At 44.1% G+C, this 18362-nt stretch overlaps 2 protein-coding genes across 2 annotated transcripts in view; both read left to right on the top strand.

Annotated features, from left to right (window-relative positions):
* Nucleotides 1–2093: 2093 nt before the first annotated feature.
* On the top strand, nt 2094–12011 carry LOC117466074 (uncharacterized). The gene is made up of 16 exons (XM_034109213.2): nt 2094–2173; nt 3202–6163; nt 6399–6540; nt 6715–6855; nt 6969–7017; nt 8129–8265; nt 8504–8607; nt 8706–8816; nt 9339–9599; nt 9708–9781; nt 10202–10411; nt 10528–10591; nt 10665–10793; nt 11068–11141; nt 11359–11428; nt 11593–12011. The coding sequence occupies exons 2-16, from the start codon at nt 3212–3214 to the stop codon at nt 11731–11733; spliced, it is 4659 nt and encodes a 1552-aa protein (XP_033965104.1). The 5' UTR covers nt 2094–2173; nt 3202–3211; the 3' UTR covers nt 11734–12011.
* Nucleotides 12012–13813: 1802 nt separating this feature from the next.
* LOC117466073 (disco-interacting protein 2 homolog C-like) overlaps nt 13814–18362 on the top strand; it is a 53911-nt gene continuing 49362 nt past the window's right edge. The window contains 4 exon segments of the mRNA XM_034109211.2: nt 13814–13899; nt 13901–13934; nt 13936–14218; nt 14221–14370. Coding sequence (XP_033965102.1) covers nt 13889–13899; nt 13901–13934; nt 13936–14218; nt 14221–14370 — 478 coding nt within the window. The 5' untranslated portion in view covers nt 13814–13888.

Here is an 18362-nt window from a genome sequence, read left to right as displayed (position 1 = left end):
CATTTAATATAACAAAATGATCATACACCCCAATTTTACAATCCTTACTACAACGCTGGTATTCTGTTTGTTTTGTTCTACTCTATGGGGAATGTGGAATTTATTGTCAAAAACTAGCAACCTGCATATATAATTGTAGGGGTATAGCTGCTGTAAAGATATACTTTAATTTGTAGAGTTATGGGTTGAAAATTAAAACACATGGCTAACATGTTGTGAGTATCCTATTCATTAAACTGATTTCCTATTTCACAAACATTATCCTTACATCAAGTACACAAAATGATAAATTAAGTGAACAGCATTCCCCCAGGATGAATTCCAAGTAGTGAATTACTTTAATAAATTATTTGAACAATGAAACCATGGGAATTAATTTAAAGAAATGTCCAAATTGTTTTTTTTTTCGTTTCCTGTCAAACTTTTGTGGGTGGTGTTTGATGCGTTTGCGACCTCATTGGCCTCCGTAGTTCATTTGTCCTCCCTGGCTACATCATGCAGTTTTATTGTAATAAAACCACATTTGCAAAAATCCGATGTTATTAAAACGCACAGTTTCCATCGCAACTAAAGGTGTGAGTGTGGTTGGGAGAGTCAACGGGCGGTTTTATGGAAGCACGAGAAGGCAGAGTTCCGCAAACACACCGCAGTAAACCCAGAAATCAAGACTGAGTTTAGCGCGGCGGGAGGACAGGTGACAGGTGAGTTTCTGAATCACGATTCATACAACTACTCGAACAAATACAGCTTTTAAAAGTTAATATTAGCCTAAAGTTTGCTCTACCTAGCCATAACCGTTAGCCTCTTTCTACCGTTGTTGTGGTTCAATTTGTGGACGTTGATGAGCTAACGGTCAGTAGCTAGCGGTGGTCGTAAGGACACAACGCTAGCCGCTGCTTTTGAGACAGACATGCTGTTTATATTTCGAAAGACAAGTTGTTAAAAACTCGATTAACTAAACTTCTCGCACATTTGTTGTAGTTGTTTTCTCGAGGTTTTTATCATTTGTCCTCACTTACTGGCTAACAGGCAAGGTTAAGTCAGGCTGTCAGCAGAGAGGATTGTCTTAACGGTAAGAACCAGGAAAAAAGTTTAGTTAAAAGTAAAACAACAAAAGCCTAGCTTTACCTATGTTTGAGCTACCGTTACCTTAACATTACGCTTAAACAACATGTTGTATTGAAACTGTATATGAATTGCTTGTTTTTACTAGTTTTGAATGAAAACAGTTTAATGCCATTTAGTCTATCTTGCGTTAGCAAAGTTTAACCAGATGTCGTTTAGCTAACGTTAGCCGTTAGTATCAGTTTGTTTTGAGTCAGGAATCCTATTGACAGATTTACGTAGATTATTATTTTCACTTTACCTTTTTCTCAATCACTCTTAAGGGACTAAGCCATATAGCCAACTAACTAACTAACTTACTAACTAACTATCTCTCTTAAACTTGAACTCATTGTGGTATTAAGCAGAGATGGGAGAAGTCCTGCAATCAAAATGTTACTCAAGTAAAACTACAAAAGTATTAGCATTACAATGTACTAAAGGTTAAACAACTCATTCTGCAGATTGGCCCATTTTCAGAGTAATATATATTATATGTTTTGATTATAATTATTGAGGCAATAATGTGTTTATCACTACTGTTAAACATGGAGCTAGTTATAATTGCTTTGTACATTGCAGGGTAGCTGGTGGATTAACTCCAGGTGTAACTGTAAGTCTTATTTAAGTGTTGATTATATTTCATATCATTAATCCACATCTGCAAAGTAACTTAAGGTATTAAATACATGTAGTGAAGTAAAAATACAATATTTACCTCAGAATTATAGTGGGCAGTAGTTACTTTACACCACTGATAGTAAGTTGTGTAAAAAAACACTGTTAACTTTATAGCAGTGCAATCTCCAGTATTTACCAGTTGTATACCATATTGAGTGATCTAGTTGTTGCAGTGTTTCCATCATGCCAGCTGGTGTTGTGACTCATTTCCTTTCCTCCATTTCTCCTCCTGCCAGTCTCCGTGGTGACCATCGCCAGCGGCACTCATCCCATTCAGTTGCCCTCCAGCCCGAGTCACATGACGAACCCACAGTGTCCGACCCAGCTACAGGTGCAGTTATCGCTCGGACAGCCCGGTCCACCTGGTTACTACTACTACTACTACCAGGTACTTGTGTTTTAATATTTATACTCACTACACAGACATTCCTACAGTATTCATCTAATATTATATAAAGTAACAGACTTTTCAGAATTTGCATGAAATCAACTTTATTGTCGGATCTGGTTCTGGCAACCATTTTTCAGAGAATTAAGTTAATTCATTTATATAATTCAAAGTCATTTTCCTCAAGGGGTTTATAATCTGTACATCATAAAACATCCTGGATGTTAATAAGGAAGAACTGTTTAACCTTTAATGGCAGGGAAACAAATCATGAGAACCTAAAAAAGAGCACCAGAGACATACTATACAGACAGACATACTATAGATGTGTGTATAGATTAGACATTAATAACAATATTAAAAAGTAAAAGTTATAAAAAAGTATTATTTGAAAAAAAAGACATGGACATCTTGACATTTCCTAACTTCACCAGCCTTTAACTTACCAACAACTGCAGAATAATCAGATTGATTGTTGGTTGCTTAGGCATGAGGCCCGGGGGTGGGGGCTAGTGGCCTTGTGAAAGGAGGATGGGAGGAGGGGGGACTTAAGCGCTGAGGGCAAAACTGATGTAAGTCAAAGAGAAAGGTATCAGTGGGAGGGAGAGAGAACTGAATGGTGGGATGGGAGGAAGGAAGAAGGGGGAGCTTCAGGGAGGGGGAAGGGGGAGTGGACACTGCCGCATTACTGCGCTGTGATTGGTCGCCGCTGGGCCATGTGCTGACCTCTCTCAAACTGTAGCCTAACTAGGGCTCCCACATACATTCTCTACACACACACACACACACAAAGTGGTGTGCGCCCCTCTGTTGAGTGGCAGGGACATGTGAGCTCCTTCACATTTGCTATTCTGGGCAGGGGAGGGGAAAACTGGGAGGGAAAGGGGGAAGCAGGGGGGAGTAGAGGGTCTTTTCTCTTTCTACATGTGGCTGAGCCATCGTGAGGAGCTGCTCATGATTTTGTCTCGTGTTGTGTAGGCTCTCAGTGTGTGTGGCCATAGCAGTCTTGTTTTTTATTCCATCTTTAGGCCGAAGAAGATGGGGTGCTGCTTTAGTAAGGAGCTCAACCCTGGCCTGCCCTGCGAGAGGAGCAGTCTGTTACAGCCCCCGCTCCACGACGGGCTGAGTGAAGGGACAGACCAGGTCAGGCAACTTGCCTTGGCTGTAGCTCAGCATGTGTGCTTGGACGAAGAGGAGACGTGTGTGGCAGACGCAGTGGCCCAGAGGAAGCCTGCGGAAGATGAGGAAAGACATCCGGGACTGGACAACAAAGTTTTTAGAGAGGGGGCCGTGGTCAGCGGGGAAATTACCACTCGGAGTAAGAGGGAACCTAAAGCAGCCGGCACTCACGGAGAGAAGGAGGCTATTATTATCACAAACATACATTCAAACAGGGACACAGAGCCAGGCATGACACAGACTGCCAGGCCCAGCTGTGGCCCGGCTCCGTATATGGAGGTGCGCACACGGAGTCCTGCAGAACACAAGAATTTGGATAATGCCACTGTCAGGGCTATGTGGTTCAAACAGCTTCCAGAGGGGCAGAGGCCCAAACCGGCAAAATGTCGGTCAGCTTCTGCCAGGTTCCCCTCTCGCTCTGCTAACAACGTCACAGAGAGCGAGGTGTCAGACGATCCCCCGCTACCGGTCGGCGCGTACGAGGAGACGCAGCGGGATTCACCTGAAGCTGAGCTCAAGGAGGAGGAAGATGAGGAGGTCAGTGTCTTTGAAAAAAGGACCCGGAGTTTCTACAGCTTATGTTCCATTGACGCTGACGACCTTGAACATGACCACAACCCACAAACCCAAACAGCTGGCTCGACACACTTGGTGCACGCAGCTGAAGTAGAAACAGCTGCTCTGCCCTGCATAGTGGAGTCTCCAGTCTTCAGCCAATCACATGCAGAGGCATCCACAGTCTGCCACCAGCTGTATATCACACAATCTAAAATGACCAGCCAGTCACATGACGAGGAACCAGCTTCAGTGCAATCGCACGCTGCGGGACATTCTACCGGCCTCTCACACACACACTCGGACAACTCACTCTCAGAGGAGGAGACTCTTCATCCTGTTGTTTCTCCACAGCTGGCGGACCCTCAGTGTGACACGCTGACCCCCTCCCAAGATCAGATAAACAGTGAGGAACGTCAGCCTGAATATTTCAATTGTCAGACAGCTGCAAAGGACAAAGATGAACCTAAGGATGACATGTTGACGTCACACACACATCAAAGTGCATGCGAGGAGGAGGAGGAGGAGGAGATGGTGAAGGGATCAGAGGAGTTGCAGAGTGTGTGTTCAGAGGGAAAGAGTGTGTACTTTAGGGACCACAGAGCAGAGGAAAAGTTGGATCAGAGTGTGGATGCTGACTTTAATACTCTTGAAAATCCTATGCGTGAGTCTCACTCGTTAACAGAGCAGCATATCCATGGTTCACCTCCAGCAGCAGAAGCTTTTGAAGTGGATACTTCCAGCCGCAGTCCTCCTGACCTCATCATCAATCCTCTGCACAAGGACGAAGATGTTTTGCGTCCATCTCGAGGAGACATTGAGATGGATAAGCCCTCCTTAAAGAGCCAGGCTACCCCCATGAATATCTGCAGAGGCCTGGGTGAGAGGGAGGATGTTGGTGACAGCGGAACAGCAGATACGACTTTCACCAATGTTTCCTTCGTCTCCACCAACTCTGCTCTGTCATCTCTGCCCACCGACTCCCCCTGCCATAACAATCTGACTCCTCTATCAGACAAACCCACATCTTACTCCATCACATTGGACAAATTAGATGTCAATTCAAATGACCCAACATTTGATTTGAGCAGCGTTAAGCCTCTAGATGTTAATGCTTCATTCACTGAGCGTAGTGATGTGATGTTTGATGACAAAGAGCCTGACAGTTCTGATGTGAAACCTGAAGGTGTCCAGGTGTCCCTTAAAGATTTCTTAGATGAGACTCTTGCAGCTGTCCTCATGGAAGGGGACGACGGACAGACTGAAAAGAGAGCAGAAATCTGTCAGAGCAGCAACTCTGTTGAGAGAGATGTGTTTCCTGAAATTACTACTTCCTGCACTCCACCTCCTTCTCCCTCATCTCCATTAAAAAAACTTGAGGATCCAGAGCAAAGTTCATGTCCAGAGACTGAGACTAATTCTACTGAGAGCAGACAAGTCCAACTTGAGGTAAACCCGTCCTTTAAAGTTGTTAGTGATACTTGTAAAGAAGGTGAGGAGACAACCGCTGCCCAGGGGATTGATGTGCAAATCAAGCATGAATCTGCAGAGAGAGTAGAACAGCCCCCCCTCACTCCACAACCCTCTGAACTTGTTTCCTCTGACTATATCAACCCCAACATTGACACTGTAGAATGTTCAACTCAACCTGGTGATTTATCAAATGACATTCACTCAGGAGAAATTATTGCAACATCTGCACTTGATTATTCTCCAGAAACTGCCAATGTTTCAACCACTGAGACACCGACCCAAAGCATCACCTGTGACGAACCATACATGATTCCCAATGACTTCAGCTGTCCGGATGATTATGTCTTAGTTTCGCACTCCCAGGACGACGACACGATGATCCCTATGGACATGGGTCAGGTGGATGTTTATGCCTCAACCCCCTCCTACGAGATACACTTCCTGGGTCAGGAGCCACCTGCGACCACTGAGGAGGGAGAGCGGGAAGGAGGGATGAGGGAGATGGTGTCAGAGCTGCTGGGAGAAGACGCAGACTCGTCCGTCTGCCGCCTCTATCCTCAGCCCTGGATCAAGCTGGGTCTGGAGGAGACGTGCGCGGCGTGGGCGCAGGGAGCGTCGGCCCAGGAGCCCAGCCTGAGTCTGACGGGCTGTGACGTGGAGCACATCCCCGCCTTTATCTCCGAGCTGCAGCCCTCTATGGCTCTGCTGGGAGCTTACCCCTGCAGCACAGTGATGCCTCAGGGACCCTGTATGTGGGAATGGCAAACAAATTGCACTCAGTCTGTAAGTGTGAGACAATTGGGTTCAGTGAAAGCATACTGTTTGATGTGGACATTATATTGGTTTAATACTTTTCAACTACACCTTTTGATATAATTTTGTCTGTTCTTGACATGAAATATCAGATTTTAAACTGTTATATTAATTTGTTCTTTGTCACAATATAGTGTTACACTTAAATACATCTATATTAGCTTTTCATGTTAGAATAATATTGCGCACTTGGGTTTTCTTTCAGGGACCTGTTGCTGCCCCCAGCCTTAACCCTGAAGCTGAGGTATGGACCAATCACAACTTTAACTTGGACGTCCCTGGCCCCGCCTACCTGCAGGCTGAGCAGCCATGGCTGCAATTCCCCAACGATCTGACGAATCCAGAAGGTAGGCTGAAATAAAGATACTCCCTGTAATGTTAAATGAAATCGAGTTATTTCTATAATACTCTTTTCCAGGAGTTATTTGGTGGGAAAAAAGAAGCTAAACAAATGATATGGTCTGCTTGCAAGTGATGGTTAGGGCTTGGTGGTAAGATGCTGTGTGGTTGTGTGTTTTTAGTATACCAGCCAGAGTTCCAACTGGAGAACATGTGCCTGGATGAGGCCGAGGTGGAGGCGGTTCCCAGCACACTGGAGTACCAGATGCTGCCTGTGGAGGACCCTGTGGTTAATGGAGACCTCATTGAACCAACAGTCACAGGTATCGATACAATCTAGGCATTTTATTCTCCATTTTATATTTACTTTATTCATATTTTCTAAAGCAATGACTTTGTGGGCTCAGATATGGTGATAACTTTCTTTGTATTTCAGATGAGACCAGGGAGGAGCTGAGGACAGTTTTGGAATCTTGCCTGACCAGGTAATGTCTCACTCAGAGTTCCCGTTCCCGTTAGAATCTTTTTTTGCCGGTCAAAATGTCCGTTAAAGTTGAAATCTTCCGGACAAAATGAGAAAAGTAAGGTCTTCTTTGTTATTTATTGAGCTTTAAAACAAATTGATATGATTCGATATTAAACAAAGTAATTATAGTAGATTAACTTCATTATTCAAAAGTGTTCAGTAACTTATAACAACACGGGAATAATAAACGGAGCGCCCTCTCCTGACAGCCCGTCAGTATCATGCAGCTCACGGATCCAGAGTGACCTGACAGTAAAACTAAACATATCTATAACTAGTTTAGGTAGTTTGATCATGCAGAGCTGCGTGTCGACTCGTCTCTCTCTCCCGTCAGATTAGACTTCACTCGCGTTTATGTCCATATCGATCAGATCCAGCTAGTTCTAGCTAATGATAGACTACCTGCTTATTAAAAGACACCTAAACAATAAGCGTCGCTATGCAACCGGGTGAGGCCACAAAGTATAGCGCAGCATTATGCATTTGTTTACATGCCCACTGGAACCCCAAGGCATTACCAACTGATCAACGCACAATCAACCCATACAGGACATCTCTTTCTCCACATTAAGTGTTAGACATTAGAGTTGACTATTCTTGTCTGTCACATACTCTTTGCTTTTGTCTGTCACATACTCTTTTGTCTGTCACATACTATTCTTGTCTGTCACATAAGTGGCGCAACTGAACTGATGCGGTATTGCACTAAGGGGAAATTGTTTTGACCGGAGAGTTTTAGATTTGCTGGTCTTCAGCATATTTTACCGGTCATAGTCCGGTAATTACCGGCTAACGGGAATTCTGGTCTCACTATTATTTTCCAAAAAACATGTCTTCAAATAATGCCAATGCCAAACCATCCCTCTGTAAAAACTGCAAAAATACCCAATTGTGTTGGTATTCTGGCTGTCATTGTGCTCTGTTATTTGACCTCCATTCCACTGAAAGCAATTGTCCTTGTCTCTTGAGGCGATTAATATAATTGCTTTGTTTTGTTGGTATGTGGTCCAGCATGTGTGACACATTCAGAAACTCAAACTCAATAGAGATCTCTTCTTCTACCCCTGCAGGGAGTACCTTGGCAACGACCTGTACCTCAACTCTCAGATGGACAGCGACCAGTACGTTCCCATCTCAACTCTGGCCAGCCTGGACAAGATCAAGAGTCTCAGCACGGACCTGGACCTGATCGCGGACATTCTGAAATGTCAGTGTCTATTTCTACTCATGTGTCTGACTGAGCTTTTATTTAGGGGGAACATTTTACCACCCGCCAAATTCTAGTACTATCCTGCTGTTAGTAGTTTATTTAAACAACCACAAGATTTTTCTTTGTAATCTCAGACCCTTTTAAATCCAACAATCAATTCATTCCAGAAGATGTTAGGAGTGTTCTTTTGGTTGATTGTCGTCTTGAGACATGCTTTTCTCTCATTGGCCGACAGCCCTGCCCAGGGTCCAGGTGACTCCGTGTGGACAGAAGGTCCGTCCCTGTCAGAGTCGATGTGTCGTCATCCTGCGTGAGATCCCCAACACCACACCTAAGGAGGCAAGAACCCACCTGACTCCTCCCCTCTCCTGATACATTTAAGGGTTTTTAAATGAGAAGTCCACATGTGACAGATTGATATGACTGTTTTACTGCAGGAGGTGGAGGCTCTCTTTGATGGGGAGAACATTCCCAGGTTCCTGAGCTGTGAGTTTGTGAACAACGATAACTGGTTTGTCACTTTCAATTCTGAAGCCGACGCACAACAGGTAAAATACTGCTAAACGCATTGTGTTCTTTTTAATCAGTGAATTAAAGCTTTTGACTACCTTGGTAATACAGACTAAGGAAGGCTATGCAGGGTGTCTGCGGGGTCATAAAAAGTATTAAAAGTTGATAAATCAATTTAGCGAAAATTAAGGCTATTCAAAAGTATTAAACGGCATTTTCCAAGGTATTACATTTTGTAGCTTGTTTTCAATAGGTATATAAATTGTCCAAAGAGGTAGTATTCTAAAGTTTGCCTGAATGTAATCATTGCTCACTGCTTGTTGTTAAACAACATCGTTACGGGGAAATGCAAGTTTGCGTCCAAATGGTTGGAAGATAAGGAGGAAGGACAATCGATACTCTATAGTCAATGTGAGGTAAAGTGTGTCGCCAATGTAACCGGTTAAAACTCAAAGTGGCGATGAGGTCTTAAAATGTATGGAAAGGGTCTTAAAAAAGGTCTTACATTTGACTTCAGGATTCCTGCTTATACCCTGGCTATGTCTCTGTCCATGTTTTAGGCCTATAGCTACCTCAGAGAAGAAGTTCGGGAGTTTAAGGGAAAGCCCATCATGGCGAGGATAAAGGCCAAAACCATGGCAGTCACTTCCTTCGCTCCAAAGAATGGCTTCACACCCAACCAGCTGGAGCAGAGTGCCAGTCCCTACAACTCCTACTACCCCCCCAGCAGCTTCCAGCAGACCTGCCCCACCCAGCAGCTGTTCGACTTCACCAATGAGGTGTGGAACCCGGATGCACCGGGATACCAAGAGTTTGCTGAGGTGAGTCCTTTTTTTATGTGAAAAAAGAAAACATGAAGTTGTAGGGTTTGTTATTTTGTGAACATCGGACAGAGTGATAATAATTGTGTGCTGATGTGTTCTTCTCAGCAGCATCAAACCTTGATGAATGACTTCATGAACGGATTCTCCACCTTCAAACCTTACAACCCACACCGGCAGAGGTATCTACAAATTAGTTATTGTTATAATATGGGCTTTACTAAATAGTATGAATTTTAAAATCAGCGAATGCGGCGCAGTTTTTTATTTTCTGCAGGTCTTTTTATTTGCTTTAAACCCAGTAATTCTGCACAGTGACAATTATAGGGATTAAGCACACTTAAAACATTTAAAAGGTGGATAAGGACAAATATGTAGTAATTTCCAAAATGTACCAATTGATCCAAAAAGATATAGTAGTTGAAACCTCCATAAAAGCTGTTAAAACAATGACATTCACTACAGCTTTTGTTAGGAGAAAGAAAGCTGCTCCCACTTTTCATTTGTTTACTTTAAAAACATTTTGACGAGACTTGTAATGATGTGTAGTGTCAGTCGCTTCTTAATCTTTGTGGAGATAAACTCTATTTCATTTCTCCCAGGAGAGGCTCAAGGTGGTCAAACTCTGGAGAGCGTTGGCAGTCCAATCAGAATGATCCTTCAAACCCATCAGAGCAGGCATCAGCGGACCGCACCTCTCCTCCCATGAGGCCGGGGCGGGGACGGTCGCGGGGAAGCACGCGCCGTCCCAGCAGAGGAGGGAGGACGGAGCCCAGCAGGCAAACTGCCTCGCCCACCTCTGATCGGGGGAGGTAAAGGAACATCCAGTCTGATTTAACAAGCTTGGGTACTCAAGTATATCTGTTCAGTCCTGTTATGAATAATCCTGGTTTGTATAACTGAAAGCTGCTCTGCTGTGTGTCTGAAGGAGAGGAAACTTCAGCCAGAGGAGGAGAGAGCACGCCAGGTCATGGGAGAAGTCTGGTGGCCGTGTAAGTAGCCAGTAGGTTGTAAGTGTTAGTGCATTTCTGTAAGTTGTGTATTAACTTGTGTGTGTTTGTGTAGAATGGACCGGGTCAGTCTCCTCCTCGTCAACCGTCTCCTCCTCCTGAGCTCGGGCTGATGAGCTTCCCTCCTCTTCCTCCAGCAAATGCTGCCATAGCAACGATGCCCGCAGCTAACGGCAACGGCAAGGTGACCGAGTCTCTCTGTCTGACACACACACACACACACACACACACACACACACACACACACACACACACACACACACACACACACACACACACACACACACACACACACACACACACACACACACACACACACACACACACACACACACACACACACACACACACACACACACACACACACACACACACTCTTTATCTGAGCCTCAAGGACAGTGTCTACTCATATTTAAAGCCCAGACTGTAAAACCTTGACACTGGTGTGTTCCTCTCAGGGTCCAGTTAAAAGCAGCAGCCCCCGTGCAGCAGCACCAACACTGTCACCAGAGCCTGAACTGACCTCAGAGCAGTGAGTATCGCCGACAGCAGCTGGAGGAGGATTCTGCTTTGCCTAATCTCAATTATTACATTTACTGTTTCCTTTGACTGACAACATGCTAAGATCCCCGCACATACTCCTCCAGTTTCTTTTACTTACCTCTCCCTTATGATATTGCCCAAGTGGACTTTATCAGTTTCCTGTTGTCATGGTGCCAGTAGTGATTTTTTTTTGTTTGTGTCTGCAGCAATGTGAAGGAGTGTGCAGAGACAACCAGTGAGGACACACCAGCTCAGCTTCCACAGGAAACTGTCACAGTAAGATTCTTTACATGCATTAACACTAGTATATGTATAAAATAACAACAGAGAAGTCCTGTATACTCTTATACTTAAAAAGATCATTCTATGTTGTTTGAAAGCCAATAATGTGCAGGAGTGTAAAAGTATGAAAGTCCTCACACTGTGCTCTGATTGGCCAGGAGTCCAAGAGGCCAAGCTACGCCCAGATCTGCCAGGGAGCAACCTCCAGCGAGTCGGTGGCGCCCGCTGACCTCGTCTCTTCTGAGGTGAAGCCCGTCCCAACCTTTCCGGGACCGGAACCAGCTCCATGTCCACGCTGATCAGCTCCATGTCCACGCTGATCAGCTCCATGTCTGGGTGGAGAAAAATACCCCCCTTTTTTTTTGTCTTTAAAGGTGTCAAATAAGTTGAAAATGTATAATTGTGTTATCCCATCCTCAAACCAGCTTCACATGAGGAATAGTTAGTGTGTACAGAGTGATGTGGTGTCACTGGTGCAGGAAGATACTGCATTTAGCACCAAGCTAACTTTAAAATCAACTAAATGTACTAGTTGTAAAACTAACCCTTCATAGACACAGCTGACAGTGTTCATCGTGTGGGGGGGGGGGGGGGGGGGGGGGACTGCTGAGGGGTTCAGGACAGAATGGACCGGTGCGGTACAACCCCTGGGGATATTTAAGCTTACTTTTCAATGTTAGGAGCAGCAGCTGTTTAGAATCTGTAAATGTTGATCTGCAATGTTTCTTTAGTTTTATTTCTTGGTTTGTCGTTCAGATTAGTTAGTTGAGGTTTTGATTTAGTCTTGTTTTGCTGTTGGCACTGGCTCTTTTTGTGTGTGTTTGATGTTTCCTCGCTGTACAGGATGTTCTGCCATGACTTTTTTGTTCTCTAAATATTAGTACCAGTAACCCAGTTTGTTTCTATTTTCAGACATTTGTGTCATTCTGTAATGAACCACGGTCCAGTGTGTGTCAGAGTACAGGGAGGATCAGACCTCTGTATTGATTTGATCTTGATAGGCCAAGAATCAAATTGAACTTGAAAGTATTTTTCCCTTGAAAAGCACTGAATATGACTTCTTTATCTCTGCATGCGTTTTTTAAGTTTATTTTAGAATTTAATTTATGTCGTTTTTATAATTTATGTTAGGAGTTCTTGTTTTGTGTTAAAGCTTTAGTCTCACTTGTGTTGATGTAGGGAAACTACTAACTGGGTGTGGTAGTTTCTCAGCGTCCATAAATGAGCACTGCTACAGCACAAACAGCTTGATTTGTATGTGAGAACTTCAATTTAAATTCGTCCAATGATCTTTTGTTTAAAATATACATTTTTAAATGTAGAACAGTTGTCATGGAGAAAGAGCGGGTATGGTTGTGGCACATGTTATTTTGTTTGTACAGATGTACATATTTTGAACAAATATTAAAGTGCCTTTGAAGTTATAAATATGAGTTTGTTATGTGTTAATGATGCAAAGATAATAGACCAATCAAAGCTTTTCTTCCCCAGATCACACGCATACATAAAAGGTTTTATTTTTCCATTTAAAATCCTACACGACATTTTACTGCTGCAGACCCAGAGTTACAGCACTGTTTTTCTTTGGTGGCGGTACCGTCATATCTCCAGCAGATGGCACATGAGTCCCATTATAACGGCCTGTTCTGCATTATGTGGCCCCACCACTTGTTTATAGAGGATGATTAGATTCCTGGAAGACTAGGCCTAATGAATGGGATGTATAATACTAATGAACTACGCTGTTTTAGACGGACAGATTGAGGCCCACTCATGCGCCACGGCCACATTAGGCTTGTTCAATCATATTGGATTTAATTAAAGGCCGCTTGACCTTTTCATATTAATCTCATTATTCTGTGGAGGTTTGGTTTCCACATGCAGATGCCCCATAATGAATGACCACATCTAAAGGCAAATGCCGGAATCATAAAGAAGACAGGTTATCTGCAAAAAGAACATCACTGACCAATATTTAAAAACTATATAAACTACAGTTTGTGTAAATTAAAAGATCTCACTGTAGGGTAGAAGTTGGGTACAATTAAGTCAACATTAGAGGAAGCAGGTCATTTCAAGTTATAGAACATTTCTAGTAATATTAGTTTATAATTCAAACAATACTGTCACTCTGACAAGTTGGCCAACATTTAGTAACAACTAAATGACCTCGAAGTGCTTGGATTTAAACAGTAAACTACTCCTCAACACCAAAGTACTTATTTAAAACTCCCTATTAAATAACACAAATAATCCATAATTAATAAATGTGTAAGTAAAGATAAACCAAGTGTATGAAAAAAACTGAATTCATAAAAAAACGAAATGGATATTGAAGCTATTTCATTTGTAAAAATCATGTTTCTGTTCTTATTTAAACTAAATGATTGTTATTTGAAGCTACACCGTCACTGTGCATGTAGGTGTGGTTGCTCGCTGCGCCCCCTGTTGGTGATGACCGGCACTACCGCCTTCCTCTGTAGAGTCACGTGACCCCAGCGGTAAGAAGCTGCAAACGGCTGCGCGAGCCTCATCATCATCATCATCATCATCATCATCATCATCACTACCACAACCTCCGCAACGGCAACGTAGAGAGCCGAGCGCATGCCAACGGGGTCTTTAACGATTCAAGGAGCCGGGCGTCATGGCGGGCCCGCGTTGAAAACGAGACCCAGATTTATCCTCTTTGTTCTCCCTCGACGACTCGTAGGCTTTCCGCGCCTCACCGAGGAGGGGCCGCCGAGGAGAAGCTCTCCCTTTCCGAGCGAAGGAGGAGGCAGGAGTAGCAGCAGCAGCAGCGGCGGAGGAGGCGGCAACGGCTGAACCGGGAGGTGTTTTCTACCGCACGAGCCGAATGGCGGACCGTGAGGCGTCACCGATACCGTTAGAGATCCGAGCCCGGCTGGCGGAGCTGGAGCTGGAGCTGTCAGAGGGTAAGAATTTAATTTTTTTTAAATGGGGCGAAAAAAACCTCGTCCCCCCTCCTCCTCCCTCGTTATCTCATCACCACCACCACCATCATCACCATCCACACCGGGACAAACTAACGGAATCTAGCCGTTCATTCCTGCGGCCCCCCCCCCTCCTCCTCCTCCTCTCTTCATCCTGCTCCTCCCATCCAGATGTTTGTCTGCCGGCCCGGGCAGCTCTGTGTTGCCGGTAGAGGATGAGGGCAGAGCGGGAACACACTGCGGGATTGGGCCGCTGGTCTTTGTCTCCGCGGTGGTGCCGTTTAAAAAAAAACACCCAACAGGTTCGCCTGTTTTGGGTCCGAAAAGCAACCCATTGTTTGACCTTGAGATGTTGACAGCCTACCTGTAATGGTGTGTGTGGTTCATAATTGCATTGCGATGCAACGCTGCGTGCAGAGCCGCACAGAGGGCAGTTTGGCTGCTGATGCCCGTGATCTCAGCCTCCTGCCTCTGTGCTTTTTGGGCCTGTGGAGCAGATGAGGGTGAGGAGGATGCTTGGGTATATTTTTCACCCCCACCACACACCCAACCCTCTTCTTTTTCCATAAACAGATACAAACACTCTCCTTCTAGGGCCATTGAATCTCAATCACAGCAATCCAGCCTGGAGTTATTTCAGTATAACCCATCTCAGATAGGAACATGGCATGTCTTCCTTATATAATGGAGATGGCATATTTTATTCATACAGGCTTGGGAAGGCCTACATTGTGAGGGAGGAAGCCTTGATACATGCTGGATGTGAGCCACCCTGTTGCCTGAAATGAAAAAAGACATTTGTGTAATTGTGATGCGCCGCAGCAAACCAGGGTTAATGATGTTGCTTTGCAGCAAAAATCCGATATTGCGCTGTTGAAGGTGAAGCTGTAGATTCAGCTTTAGTCGTCTGTCACCTGTGTCTGGTCTGCAAAGCCTGCAGTGAAAGCTGCCTCACCTGCAGCGATGTGCAGCTGAAAACAGTCTCAGGGTCTCCAGCATGATGCAGAATAGATGCTGTGTTAAGGGTTTAATTTCTGGGGCAAATTCGGAATAATTAAGCATGAAATGTATAAGTAGAGACAATCAGGAATCTGCGGCTTTAATCCCTAAAAACATCAGTCTTTGAAATCCCCCGAAAGCAGCCAAACCTCGACACATCAAACTGTCCCTTTACGTCCTGATCAGGTTCATCATTAATAAAGCCTTTATTTCTCTCACTGCAGTGAAACACACACGCACGCTGAGGTAAAAATGTGGCAGCTGCTGGCCTATTGGAGCCCCCAATCCAGCCGGGAGTGTTTATCAGAGCAGAACCTGCTGCTGGCAGATGTTATTAATGATGGATACGGCGGGAGGAAGTGGAAACGTCACAACAGAACGTCAGACAAAATGAAACACTCCTTAGATTCAGGTGTGTGTGTGTGTGTGTGTGTGTGTGTGTGTGTGTGTGTGTGTGTGTGTGTGTGTGTGTGTGTGTGTGTGTGTGTGTGTGTGTGTGTGTGTGTGTGTGTGTGTGTGTGTGTGTGTGTGTGTGTGTCTGTAGGACTGGCAGGGTTATTGGATCGCAGCAGGCTGAAGCTGACAGGTGTGATGGACGTGTCAGTGTGTCTTTCACTGGTGGTGCGTGAATGTGTCTGCTATTGGTTTGTGAATACTAGTTCTTACAATGTAAGTGTGCATGATGAGGCATCTTATTAAAGAAGCATTGGAAGGGAAAGAGAATCACTAATGTACATCACAAGTTCCCAGACATCACGCTAATGTCTTCTGTTAGACACACTCTCCAAAACAGACACACACAAAATAAACCGATGAAGCGCACAGCAAAAAAATAATGCATTGAATTTTTAGAAAATGTTGAGGCTGAGAAACGGGTTCGAGAGAAGCAGCTGAAAACAGGAAGTATTAGGGGCCTTTGCTTCGTAACTGACCTTAACAAAACAGTAATCAGTCAATAGTTTGCATGACTCCTTTCAGCAATCACTTCATAAGAGGAAGCATCCCGACATTCAACAAAAAGAGATTTTCTGCAAAACCACTACTGGCAGGGAAGTAAAGCAAGTCTTACACGGTTTCCAATCGACAAAGACCTCTGCTTCAAATAAGGAAGATTGAGGACACGGAGCAGTGAACCTCAGGCAACTATTTCCTGTCAGATTTGATGGCACGAAACTTTTTATTCTGCGTCGTTGAGAAGACGAGCCGACACACTCCACCTGTTTTTTAGATAAAGTCAGCAATCAGCCGAGCTCTGGCAGATAAGCCTCTCTGCCGCTCCATTACTTAGCGTCGCCTAAATCACATCATCTCTGGTGTATTACTGCGACCTCCAGGCATTAGGCGATGCTCTCCAGCGCTCTTATGCAGGGGGACGTTCAGAGGGGACAAACGGAGCTGACCATGCACTTGTTGGATGATAGCGGGATGGGAATCAGCCTCTTTAATGGCCTGGTGGATCAGGAGCTGTGTATGGAAACAACCTCGAGTGCTCAGATGTCCAGCAGACCTCAAAGTAACTGTCTTTAAGCTGTCCCTGAAGATGTTCTGGGGAGGTTTTGTGTGCATGTTTAGGCCAATAGAGTGGCGAAGTCCCGCCCATCTACTTCCGACCCATCGGACCTTATTTCGGAAAAAGTATGTATTGAAGTCAATGGAGAGAGAAAACTTGTCTTTCAATCCCGTTTGAATTGTGCCATGAATTACACATATTATGTTTGTCAATCTTAAAAAATAATTTCCAAGTCAAAAAAGTCACAGTTTGTCGTAAAACTGTTTAAATATAAGACGATGAAAAATACGCAACTAGACACTACAAATCCCAGAATCCCGGTCCCGCATGCTGGCTCTGGAACCGACTCACTCCCCTTGTGTGTATGTACAGCTCTCAACGCGCCCAGACTTGGAGTGATTTTCACCTCTTTTAATACTTTCCATCTCATTCTGAAAGAAAGGAGTGAAATGTTTCAACGTGACGGCCGTCTTGGTGTGTGGTGCGAGGCGGGAGATGTAGTTCATTGAGCGGTTTCACACAAAAAAAAGTGTTACGACACATTTAAAAAATTTGAATTGCAAAATTATCTTTTAAATTGACAAACATCATATGTGTAATTCGTGGCACAATTCAAACTGGATCGAGAGATAATCTTTCTCTCCCCATTGACTTCAATACATACTTTTCCCGAAATAAGGTCCCATGGAGCTCGCCCGGAAAGGGAGGGACTTCGCCTCTCGATAGAGTGGTGCAGCAATGATGTCATTTTGTAGTCCGTTCCCGACGTTAGCATTGCTAAGGCTCCCTTAGACTTAGGATTTGTACGTTATATATCAAAATATTGCAGCAAACAAACATTTAGGACACCTTATTTCAGGCTTCAACAAGGAAACCGGAAGTGAACCCATTTCCAGGTTTGAGGACTCATTCCTGCACCACTCTATAGTGAAGTATGTGCGAGCTGACTAGGAGAAACAAAGAGGAACTGATTTGAAAAGGTAATGTCCTCACATGCATATTTAATCGATAAAGTGCTGCTCAGGTGTGAAACTGTTTCTCCGCTGCTAAATATTTCACATATCAAAGCTTGTTTCTTCTCTGAATCTGAGTTGGATATTTATAAAGAGTATCAGTGGATAATTAGGATGTGTTACTCCGAATCCGTGCACATTTGGGGAAATGCACAATTGCAGTTTCTATATTTATTCAGTTTTTTTCATGTTTGTGCGTACACACCACAACATCTGTGGCCCCGAGCGGAGCATCTCAGGTCAGCTTGTCTTTCTCTATCTGCAATGCCCCACACTGCACAAAAGCACCAACTCTACTAGGGATGTTCATGAATAATTTATAATGAATGATTCTGTGTTGTGTAGTTACGTTGATTACGCATCTCTTATAAAGCTGCTGTGGAATGTAGTTCGTTTGAGGAAGTTTCTAATTAGATGATGTTTTATCAGTTTTATAACCTGGAATTTGAAGG

Source organism: Pseudochaenichthys georgianus, chromosome 20 (assembly GCF_902827115.2).
Source record: "Pseudochaenichthys georgianus chromosome 20, fPseGeo1.2, whole genome shotgun sequence".
Classification (NCBI taxonomy): Eukaryota; Metazoa; Chordata; class Actinopteri; order Perciformes; family Channichthyidae; genus Pseudochaenichthys; species Pseudochaenichthys georgianus.
This window is presented reverse-complemented; position numbering and strand designations above follow the sequence as displayed.